Source organism: Phyllostomus hastatus, unplaced genomic scaffold (assembly GCF_019186645.2).
Source record: "Phyllostomus hastatus isolate PE091 unplaced genomic scaffold, TTU_PhHast_1.1 phas_contig_30, whole genome shotgun sequence".
In the NCBI taxonomy this organism is placed as follows: domain Eukaryota; kingdom Metazoa; phylum Chordata; class Mammalia; order Chiroptera; family Phyllostomidae; genus Phyllostomus; species Phyllostomus hastatus.
This window is the reverse complement of record NW_025333841.1, coordinates 570,215-582,683: the sequence shown is the minus strand read 5'-3', so window position 1 is coordinate 582,683 and position 12,469 is coordinate 570,215. Positions and strand designations below refer to the sequence as shown.

General features: G+C 41.3%; 1 protein-coding gene across 3 annotated transcripts in view; it reads left to right on the top strand.

The window, feature by feature from the left end:
• The window catches only part of HDAC8 (histone deacetylase 8), a 240,392-nt gene that overhangs the window by 171,775 nt on the left and 56,148 nt on the right, over window positions 1–12,469 (top strand). Inside the window, exon 10 of one of the 3 annotated variants that reach the window (XM_045839417.1) lies at window positions 16–84. The exons of the other annotated variants lie outside the window; for them this stretch is intronic. Within the exon in view, the coding sequence (XP_045695373.1) occupies window positions 16–69 (54 nt within the window). The 3' untranslated portion in view covers window positions 70–84. Of the gene's footprint in view, window positions 1–15; window positions 85–12,469 lie in introns of those variants that run through there. 3 annotated transcript variants of the gene reach the window in all.

Genomic DNA, 12,469 nt, shown 5'->3' with positions numbered 1-12,469 from the left:
TCTCTGTCACCCTAGCCTCCTGTCCTCTGGAGAAGTATGTCACTGCCACTGGACCTGAACTGTGTTTAGGAGAAGCAGGGAAAACTGCCCTTGGTTCGCATCCTCAGGAACGCAGGTTTCTACTCGGAAGGCCTCCATATAATTGAAATCCACAAATAGTGCCATTTGAATGGGACAGTTCTCATGTTGATAACATGGGGCTGGGGTCCTAGGAACTTCAGTGCTACTGCCTAATATGGATGGGTGCAGGTCGCATTTTAAATACTGTAGTGGAACCTAAACATGATTGATCCAACACTTTATATGGCAATAATAAAGATATGGTTGTCTGCGCTGAACAGCCTCGATAGTGTAATGTGGTATTGCCTGTTCTTTTCTTGTTAAGAAAGAGAAGATAAATTTTTATTATTTTTATAAATTATGCAATAACCTTTAGGGTAGTGATAAATTTTTGCCTTGAAAATCACCAGGGGCTGGATGTCAGAAAATGCAGTTAGACATAAACCATTTGCAAATTATATGCGAGCACACTTGGATTCCTTTTATTGGGTGTCTGGATCCAGTATTTGGGAAAATTCCCACCAGGGAATCTTGTTTCATTGTGAATCTCTTTCGTATCAGAAATAAACTTCTTCAGGTTTCAAACCCCAGCATTTATGTCGCTGGCTTTTTCGGGTCTAATCTCTGTATAGCTACACCTTTCTAGAGGCCACAATACCAGGCCACAGAATGTACCCTTTCAGCCCCTGCACTACACTGGGTAAACTTGTTTCCACAAATAGTTATTGAGTGCCTCCTAGGTTCAGGCACCGTGCTGGATTCTAAGAATACAATGGTCAATAAGACAGCTACATCCTGCCCCCACAGCACCCTCAGCCTAGCGAAAGGGCTCATAATCTCTTTTGGATCATGGTCCCTTCTGAAAATGTGATTCTTGCTGCCTTTATGTTACTTAAATATTAGAGTGGCATTTTCCTGTCTCCCCAAAGAAAGGCAAGAACTTTTGTCTCTGATGAGCGGAGTCTTGCAAAATCCAATGCAGGAGGTTATTTTTTCTGAACATTAAACTTTATCCTCTCTTGGATCCTGTAGCGTGGTAGAAAGAATATGGGCTTTTGAGCCAAACAGTCTGGGATTCTGATCCTTTAACTAGCAGTGGGACTTTGGCTAATTTACCTAGTCTCATAAGCTCAGTTTCCTCATCCCTAAAAGAGTGATCAGCATATGCGCTTTGCAGGGTGGCTGTGAAGATTGAATCAGTAGATGTGTACGAAGCACTTTGCCCAAGTTCCATGCTCCACTCAATGTTAGTAAGTGAGAAAACGAGACTTTAAACCTAGGGCGTTTTGACTCAAAATCCTAGTCTATGCGTTCTCACAAAGGCTCTGAAAATAATGGAGTATATTTAAGCCTCACCAAAACTCTGTCAGGGAGGGAAGCAACACCACAGCTGAAGAAACAAATGGATAGAAAGGGAGAAATATGCTAATTTTTAGAGACACTTAGGACATCTGTGGCAAAGCTGACACCAACTCCAGAGTCTCAGCATCCTTTTCTGGCTGTGAACGCTTAGCATCCCTCTGCGTAGTTGCATCGATTCTTTCCACAAGCATTTATTGACTACCACTGTGCGCCCAACTTGATTATAGGTATTTCTGGTGATTTAAAAGACACGATCCATGCCTTCTATGGGAGAGCTGGTGGGGAGACATAAGCTGTACCCAACAGTTAAAAAAAAATGACACAAGACAGTGCATAACCAAGGACTAATACTGTAGTCAAAACTAAGTACATTAGTCAATTGGGACTGCCTAGACTGGATAGCTTAAACAACAGAGATTAATGTTCTCACAGTTCTGAAGGCCAGAAGTCCAAAATCAAGGTGGTCAGTGTGGTCACTTTCTGGTGAGGGCACTCTTCCTGGCTTGTAGATGATTGTCTTCTCTCTGTGTCTTCACATGGGAGGGAGACAGAGAAAGAGAGAGCAAACTCTGTGGTGTCTCTTATAAGGGCATTACTCTTATATGAGGGCTTTACATATAGCTTCAGATGACTTTATATGAAGCCATAAAGGGCTTCATAGAAATCTAATTAACTGCCAAAGACCCCATCTCCAAATATAGTCACACTAGGGGTTGGGGCTTCAACATATGAATTGGGGGGGGGGGCAATTCCATCCACAGCACTAATAACCTTCACAATCACGAGGACAGGACTTCTCTTGGCTGAATTTAAAAATTTACTACCACTAACAACATTTTAAAATCTGAATACATAGGGATAGCCACAAAAGCTTTTCATTTTGGAAACAAGTTGTAAATTGTATTCTAGTCACCATAGTGTCACTGCTGTGGTTTATACCTACATCAGCTCTTTCCTAGACCATTGCAAGTCTTATTCACTCATTCAGTCATTCAACAACCGCAAGTACTGTGGGCTTACTCTGTGCCGCACACTGCATGAATTGCGCCCTAAAGTGCTTACATGTTAGCTGGGGAACAACATTGAACAAATTAGCAAATTAATTACTTAAATCCAACTGAGATGAGGTCTGCCTAGTAGAAGTAGGGAAGTTGAGAGCATATGACATGGAAATGGTGCCCTAATCTGGGGAAGCATCAGGGGGCTTTCAGTGAAATCAAAGCTGAGCTCTGAAGGCCAAGTGGAGGCAACTAGTCAGAGAGCCTGGAAGAAGAGCTGGCTGGGCAAAGGATGCATCCTGTGTAAAGGCCTCTGGTGAGAATAGAGCAGTGCTCCTTTGCATAACTGAAGGAGAGAACAGTAAGTGGGAGCTGGGAAATCCAGGGATAGGAGGTAAGGTTGGACAGGTAGTCATGGGGCCAGAAATTACAGTACCTTTAATTACTAAGCCATGGTGAGGGCTTAGACTTCTGAGCACCAAGTAATGGGTAGCTATTGAAGGGAAGACCAAGCTCTAGCTGCTCTGGCTACCATAACAAAGTAGCACAGGTTGCATGGCTTAAACCACAGAACCTTATTTTCTTGCAGTTCTGGAGGCTAGTTGTCCCAGATCAAGATCCATCAGGGTCAATTCCTGGCTAAGAGCTCTCTTTCTGGCCTGCAGACAGCCACTTTCTTGCTGTGTCCTCACATGGCCTTTCCTCAGTAGTACATGTGCACGGCGGGGCTAGCCAGTTCTTGTGTCTCTTCTAATAAGGAACTAAGCCTGTGGGATCAGGGCCCTACCCTTATGACCTTAGTTCATCTTAATTATTTCCTTATTCTACACACATTCCCATTGGGAGTTAGAGATTCAACAGATGACTTTGAGGGGGACATAATTCAATCCATAGCATTGTGTGTGTATGAGTGTGTGTGTTGAATCACTCTAGCATGTGTGTAGAAAATAGAATACAGAGGTATAGTAGTGGAACTAAGGTGGCCACTTAGGAGGCTGTTGTGGCAGTCTAGATTCCAAATGCATTGGGGAAGTAGAACCAACAAGGCTTGTTGATGGGTTAGATGTAGGGTTAAGAGAAAGGGAAGTGTCATGAAGGACCTTCAAGTTCTCTCTTGGGCAACTAAGTGAATGGTTGATTGGTTGATTGATTCATAAAGGGTACACTGCGGGGAGGCAGTGTGGGTTAGGAGTGAGGGCATCCGGGCAGCTCAGCTGGTCTCTCTTCCTCCAGTTTTGCCATCCATAATCCATCTTCAGATAAGTTATTTTTGAGTAACACAACTTTAATTATGTTATCCCCCTGCATCAAATACACACACACACACACACACACACACACACACACACACACAAAAACACCTCCCAGAGCTTAGAAGAGTAGACAGTATCATTCTAGACTGGACCCTAATCAATGTTTTCCTACTACACCTGCCCTTCCTCTGTCCTGAACCATGGTTTAGCCATGCTTTTGACCAAGATATTCCTTTTACCAGGGATGTTCTTTCTCCCTCGTGGCTTCCTGATGAAATCCTACTCTTCCTTCAAGCTCCAGCTCCCATGTCATCTGTTGATGAAGTCCTCCCTAACCACTCCTCCCCTTCTTTCTCTGAGGTCCTATAGTACGTGATATATAGTTATCTGACATTGTATCATATTGCATTGTAATTCACTTACTAATCTTCCCCAACTAAACTAAATGCAAGGGTAAATGCTGTGTCTACTACTTGTGTCCATCTCCAATTCCTACACAATGCCTGGAGACAAGGAGGTACTCAGATATGATAGTGATAATAATATCAAACATTCATAGACTGATTACCATGTGCCTGGCACTGTTCGAAGTGCTTTACAGCTATTTACTCATCTGTATTTTTTTTTAGAAAACATGACAAATTGTGGGGTTTTTTTAAGATTTTATTTTATCCATTCTTAGAGAGGGAAAGGAGGGAGAGAGAGAGACAGAGAGAGAGAGAGTGAGAGAGAGAGAGAGAGAGAGAGAGAGAGAGAGAGAGAAACATCAATGTGCGATTGCTGGGGGCTGTGGCCTGCAACCCAGGCATGTGCCCTGACTGGGAATCGAACCTGCGATACTTTGGTTCACAGCCTGCACTCAATCCACTGAGCTACGCCAGCCAGGGCACTCATCTGAATTTTTAACAATTCCATTATCCCCATTTCACAGATGGCTTGCCCAAGTTGTCACAATGAGTAAGTGGCAAAGCCAGGATTCAGACCAAGGCAGGCTGGCTCTGGGGTCTGAGCCCTGTACCACTGTACTACTGCACAGGCTGCCAATGTTTTTTCTTGCTCAAATGATTGGCTGTTGCTCTTCAGACTCTCCTTCCACTGGGATAGTATTCATCTTTTCCCTCCCCACTGTTTCCTTGTCTGTAATTTACTTAGAGCCTGGGAGCTGCTTTCATGATGACTCCAGGAAGCAGGGGGATTTCAGAGGCTACAGCAGAAAGAGACCTATAGAAACACCCCCTGCCTCCTCCATCATTTACTTTTCTCCTACTATCCCGTTCCCCAAGCACTGGATACCTACTTCCTTCTGCCTTAGGAAGAAACCATAGGGTTTCCCTCCTTCCTCCCAGTTTCATTTTTCTACCCTACTTGGCCGCCAGCTCCTCCCTGCTCAAACTTCTGTAGCCTAGGAACTAGGCTTAGCTAATTCCTGAAAACGCCAGTTCACACACAGGCTCAAATTGAGTGTGTGCCCTACAATGCCCCGAACTGTGCCTGTCTCATTTTGCTCCACCTGATGTTTTGTTTTTGAGGGAGAGTGGAGTTTTCAGTTTTGAGTCCTTCTCAGCTAGCTCGGCTCCAGAGTGGACCCCTCACCACTACCCCTAGACTAATATAGCAAATACAAAGAGAAGGTGGCAGGTAGGGTAAAAACTGCACAGTTATGTTCATTCTTCCGCTTTGCATCTTCCCAGTACTTAGGAATTTGGTTTTGTGCTGTTTTATTTAGATTTTGAGAATTTTTTTGAAGGGTACAGTGATATAGGGCAAAAAGCATGGCTCCTGGAGTCAGATACACTAACCACTTACTGTGTGACCCAGGGAAGTTATTTAACCCCTCTGTGCCTCAACTTCCTCATCTGTAAAATGGAGCTAAGATGGTACCTACTTGATTGGGTATTTGTAAGGATTTCATGAGTTAACCCACATGAAACACTTAGAACTATATCTGTACATAATAAGTGCTCAATGACCATTAGCTGATATTATTTTTTAGTACAGTATAATAGCAGACAAAAATATAACAAATGCACATATTCCCACCATTCAGAATTGAAATTGGTTAAGATTTTTTCCTAAGCTTTATGTTTTTCTGAAAAATAAATTATTATAGTAAGTTTAATATCCTGTGTCCCTCATAACCAGTCCCATCCTGCTCCCAAAGGCATCATCATCATGAATTTGATGCGTATCTTTCCAGTCCATTTTCACAGTAATCAAAAACAAGATTTGGCGAGGGGAGGGGGATGGGTTTTTTTTTTTAATTTACAAAAATGACACCATGGTGTAGATAATCATTTTGCAACCTGCTTTTTTCATTCAATGTCATTTTTTACGTCTATCCACTTACATCTAGTTCAGTCCATTCAACTGTTCTATAGTATCTCTTTATATGGATAGTCTATGTTTTATTTATCCATTTACATTTGTATGGACATTTGAATCAGTCCTCATTTTTGCTAGTGAATTCAGACAATTGCAATGAGCATTCTGTATTTGTCTCCTTGGGCACATGTGCAAGTTGCTGTGGAGCACAGAGATGCAAATGGAATTGCTGGGTCTTAGGATCTAGCCATTTTCAATTTTTTTCTAGATGCTGCAGACTAGCAGAGGCAGCAGAGTACAGTGAGGAAGAACATGACCTGGGGTCCAATAGATCTAGGCTCACATCCCAGTTCTAATACTTCCTCAGCTGCGTGATTCTGAGCAATTCTTTGTGCTGTAGTTTGCATATCTATACAATGAGGAGAACAGTCCATACCGCTTAGGTTTGTTGCATGCATTAAATGGGATCAGGCATTTAAGGTGCTTTAGTGACTAAAATATGGTAAGCTGTTTTGTTTTTTACTATATTTTATCACCTATTTCTCCCTCAAATATGAGAGTAGACCTTTTGCAAAATATAGATATATGTGAATAGAAAACATTCTGCAAGGACATTCATCAAAATGTTAACTGGTGTTAGAAATATGAGTGATCTTTTTTCTTTGTTTTTAAAAATCTCCCATATTTTCTACAAATGAAATGTATTACCTTTGTAACTAGAAAACAAAATCACAATAAATACAATTTTTAGTGAAAAGGAGCATAACAAAATTGAGAGTTTTTAAAAAAAATTTTCCCCTCAGGTGAGCAGGGGTACTGCAAGAGTAGTGGATGAGGTCTTAAATAGTTTTGCTTCTGCACAGCAAACAACAACAACAAAAAAGTCAATCTCCTGAATGGGAGAAGATATTTGCAAATGATACTTCCAATTAGGGATTAATACCCAAAATATAAAAAGAATTTGTACGTCTCAACAACAACAACAACAATAATAAAAACAAACAATCTGATTCACTAATAGGCAGAGGAGCCCTGACCAGTGTGGCTCAGTTAGTTGGAGTGTCATCCCACAGACCAAAAGGTTGTGGGTTCAATCCCTGGTCAGGACACATGCCTGGGTTGTGGTTCAATCCTGGCTGGGGTGACTACAGGAGGCAACCGATTGATGTTGCTCTCATCACCTCTCTCTCTCTCTCTGTCTCCCTCCCTCTTTCCCTCTCTCTCCCCTCCTCCTCCCTTCTTCTCTCTCTAAAAGCAATAAAAAAATGTCCTTGGGTGAAGTTAAAAAATAAAAGTTTGAAAAAAAAGGGCAGAGGATCTGAAAAGACATTTTGTCCAAGGAAGAAATACACATGACCAACAGGCACATGAAAAGATGTTCAGCATCACTGATTATTAGGGAAATACAAATCAAAACCACAGTGAGATATCACATCACACCTGTTAGAAAGGCTATCATAAAAAAGACAATAAATAGCCCTGGCTGATGTGGCTCAGTTGGTTGGATGTCATCCTGAAAATTGAAAGGTTGCCATTCGGATTAAAGCTCAGGGCACATGCCTGGGTTGTGGGCCAGGCCCCGGGCTGGGATGTGTATGAGAAGCAACTGATCAATCTTTCTCTCTTACATCAATATTTCTCTCCCTTCCCTTCCCTCTCTCTAAAAATAAATAAAACCTTCTTTTTTAAAAAAGAAATAACAAGTATATGGAGAAGATGTGGAGAAAAGGGAACCCTCATAAACTGTTGGTAGGAATGTAAATTGGTGCAGCCACTTTGGAAAAAAGTAGGGAGGTTCCTCAAAAAGTTAAGACTAGAACTACCAGAAATTCCTCTTCTGAAGAATATGAAAACACTAATTTGAAAAGATCTATGTATGCTATGTTCATTAAAGCATCATTCACAATAGCCAATATATGGAAACAACCTAAGTGTTCTTGACAGATGAACAGACAAAGAAGTGATACACATCAAAATGAAAAAGGAACCAAGCATATGGGAAAACGTATTTGCCAATGATACCTCAGACAAGGGTTTGATCTCCAAAATATATGAAGAACTCATATGACTCATTGCCAGGAAGACAAACAATCCAATTAAAAAATGGGCAAAGGACCTGAACAGTCACTTCTCTAAGGAGGACATACGGAGGGCCTAGAGACATATGAAAAGATGCTGAACATCACCAGCCACCACAGAGATGCAAACTAAAACCACAATGGGGTACCACTTCACACCTGTCAGAATGGCCATCATTAATAAATAAACAAACAACAAGTGCTGGTGAGGATGTGGAGAAAAAGGAACCTTAATGCACTGTTGGTGGGAATGCAGACTGGTGCAGCCACTGTGGAAAACAGTATGGACTTTCCTCAGAGAACTAAAAATGGAACTGCCTTTTGATCCAGGAATTCCACTGCTGGAATTATACCCTAAGAATCCCAAAACACTAATTCAAAAGAACCTATGTACCCCTATGATTATAGCAGCATTATTTACAGTAGCCAAGTGCTGGAAACAACCTAAGTGCCCACCAGTAAATGAGTGGATCAAAAAACTATGGTACATTTACACAATGAAATACTATGCAGCAGAGAGAATGAAGGAGCTCCTACCCTTTGCAACAGCATGGATGGAACTAGAGAGTATTATGCTGAGTTAAATAAGCCAGGCAGTGAGGGACAAATACCATATGATCTCACCTTTAGCTGGAACATAATCAACAAAAGAAAAAAGCAAACAAAATAGAACCAGAGACATTGAAATTTAGAACAGTCTAAAGCCAGAGGGGAGGGGGAGGCGACAGTGGGAAGGAGGGTTTTCAGGAACTACTATAAAGAGCACATGGACAAAACCAAGGGGGAGGGTGGAAGCAAGGGAGGGAGGTGGGTTTGGGTGGGATGGGGTGAGTGGTGGGGGGAAATGCAGACAACTGTAATTGAACAACAATAAAACAATTTAAATAAATAAACACAAAAAAGAAAAGGAAAAAAAACTATGTGATTTTTATCCATATGTGGAATATAAAAGAAAGAAGCAACAAATGAACTAACAAAACAAAACAAAAACAAACTCATAGATATAGACAATGGAATGGTGGTTAGCAGAGGGGACGGAGGAGGGTGAAGTGCATAAAGAGGGTCAAATATACGGTAACTGATGGAAACTAGGCTTTTGGTGGTGAACACACAATGTACTATACAGATATCGAATGATATTATTGTACACTTGAAATTTATATAATCTTATTAGCCAAAGTTTCTTCAGTGAGAAAATTTTTTTTAAAATGAGAAGAAGTAGCTCTATAAAAGTTTAGAAACCATCTGAATGCTTACCTATAGAGAATTGGTTAAATATAGTATTTTGTGAAAGGATCTCCAAGATGATCTGGTTAAATTTTTAAAAAAAGCACACAAGGCAATGTGTAAAGCATGTTATCATGCAATGTTAAAATTATATTTTTATGTTTACATATCCAGTCTATCTCTTGAAAGAGTCACAAAAACACTGGTAAGGGAACTGAGTAACCAGGGCATGGCAGTTTCATCCTTTCCCTAAATACCTTTTTCTGCCTTTTGGATGTTGTGCTGTATGCATCTTTTACTTTCTCAGATTTTTTAAATGAAATACTTTTACCGTATCTTAGGCTGGAATTTAATGGAGTTATTTTTGCAGTTATTGTCGCTATCTCCTCAACTGCTTTAATCTAGCTTCCTAAGTTAGAAAAAAGAGGCTAGAACAAGGCTCTTACTTGCTCAGGTATCTGGCTGGAGAACCTCAACACACACCAGCTATGCTGCTGCCCTAACCCTAGTGCAAAAAATGGTTGAAAGTAAACCAGGCACAGAATAACAGAAAGCAGTTCCAGGAGAGCACAGCAACCTGATTAGAGGAGTGGGTGCATGTGTGTGTCTATCTGTGTGTAACTACAAACAATATGTGAAAAACGTAAGGTAGAGAACGGTAAGAGATATAGTTTGAGAGGTGTGTTGGGGCCAGGCTATGAAGCCAATGTTTTAGGAGTCAGGCAGAGTAACTTAGACCATCCAAGATGTGGTATCAATAAAGGGTTTATAGTAAGGGAGTGAGAAAATCCAATTTGCATTTTTGAGAGTTTCTGTGGGCTGCTATACAAAGGATGACTTTGAGAGATAGGAAGAGTCACTCAGAAGCTGTTAAGAAATGAAGGCCCGGGCTTCTGGTCAAAATGGAGGCATAGGTAGACATGCCTTGCCTCATTGCACAACCATAAGAAAGAACACAACTAACTTAAAAATGGAAAACAGCCAGAACTGCCAGAAAATCACCCAGAAAAACACCCAGAACTGTAAAGAAGTCCGACAACCAAGGATTTAAAGAAGCTGTATTCATCCAAATGGGTAGGAGAGGTGGAGACGGGGTTTACAGGCAGAGAGGACTCTGGTGTGGCAGAGGCAAGCTTGGGGCAGAGAGGTAGCCAGGCAGCAAGGCAACCAGTGGAAGGGCAGCCCCATGTTCATGTGTGGTGGATAAAAATCAGGGGCACAACTTGTGAGCAATGAAGCCCAGCCCCAGGCCAGACTGTGCAGCCCAGGGCAAGTGCTAGGAAAAGAAAGCCTCTTAACTTCTGGCTATAAACCCAGTAGGGGTTGGGGTGGAGGAAGACCCTGCCAGAGAGCCCAGAACATACACAAACCTACCCACCCCGGGAACCAAAATCAGGACAGCAGCTGAAGGGGTGCCTGTTGCACATGGGAAGTGGGTGAAGTCACTAGAAATAGGACAAGGGCCAGGCAAGCCCTGAGAAGTCATCCAGCAGCAGCACTGTCCCCTCTTTGAACCCTCCCCGCCACAGGGAGACATGGTTGCCCCGCCCTGGTGAATAGCCAAGGGTTCGCCCCCTACGACTTAACAGGTGTGCTAAAATGGGATCAAAGTGGCCCTACCTAGTACACACACACAGGGAGGCTGCCAAAATCAGGAGACAAAGAAATATGGCCCAAATGAAGGAACAGAACAGAACCCTAGAAAAATACTAAGCGATGCAGAGATAGCCAACCTATCAGACACAGAGTTCAAAACACTGGTGGTCAGAATGCTCAAATATGTCATTGAACAGCAAAATCATAAGGGAAGAAATGGAGGCTATACTAAGGGAAATAAAGAAAAATCCACAGGAAACCAACAGAGAAGGGAAAGAAGCTGGAATTCAAATCAATGATTTGGAACAGAAGGAAAAAAGAAACACTCAACCAGAACAAAATGAAGAAACAAGAATTCAAAAAAAAAAAAATAAGGAGAGATTAAGAAGACTCTGCAACATCCAAAGGGGCCAACATCTGAATCATAGGGGTGCCAGGAGAAGAAGAGGAAGAGCAAGAAACTGAAAACTTATTTGAAAAAATAATGAAAGAAAACTTCCCTCATTTGCCAAAGGAAATAGACATACAAGTCCAGGAAGCACAGAGTCCCAAACAAGTTGGACTCAAAGAGGGCCATACCAAGACACATCATAATTAAAATGCCAAAAGTTAAAGATAAAGAGAGAATCTTAAAAGCAGCAAGAAAAACAGAGTGTTATGTACAAAGGACTTCCCATGAGACTAGACTGTCAGCTGATTTCTCAAAAGAAACTTCACAGGCAAGGGACTGGCAAGAAGTATTCAAAGTGATGAAAAGCAAGACAAGAACAACTAAGATTACTCTATCCAGCAAAGCTATCATTTAAAACGAAAGGGCAGATAATGTGCTTTCCAGACAAGAAAAAGCTAAAGGAGTTCATCATCACCAAGCCTTTATTATATGAAATGTTAAAGGGACTTACTTAGGAAAAAGAAGATTAAAACTATGAACATTAAAATGACAACAAACTCATAGCTATCAACAACTGAATGTAAAACACAAAAACAAACTAAGCAAACAACTAGGATAAGAATAGAATCATAAATGTGGAGACCATTTGGAGGATTATCAGCTGGAAATGGGGAAGGGGGAGAATGGGAAAAAAGCTACTGGGATTTAGAAGCATAATTGGGTCCGTACAGAATAGACAGGGGGAGGTTAAGAACAGTATGGGCAATGGAGAAGCCAAAGAACTTATATGCGTGACCCATGGACATGAACTAAGGGGGGAAAATTGGGACAACTGTAATAATAATCAATAAAATATACTTTAAAAAAAGAAATGAAGGCCTGAATTAAAAGTGGGAGCTAGGATTTGAATCCAGGCCTGCCTGACTCTGAAGATCAAATGCTATTTCTCCATACAACATACTGCCAGAAGAAATGAACAATTGAGTTCTGTTGTACCAGCTCTCTGCACACTAATACCAGAGGTATTACCAGCATCTTCATTTACATTAAGATGAAAAAGAAAAGGCCACCTCTTAATAAATCCTGTGGATTCACAAAAGCCATTCCATTTAAAGGAGAAAACCTCAAAATATATGCTGTCACCTTCCTGATCTGGATATTTTCATTAGGTACTCTTACTTA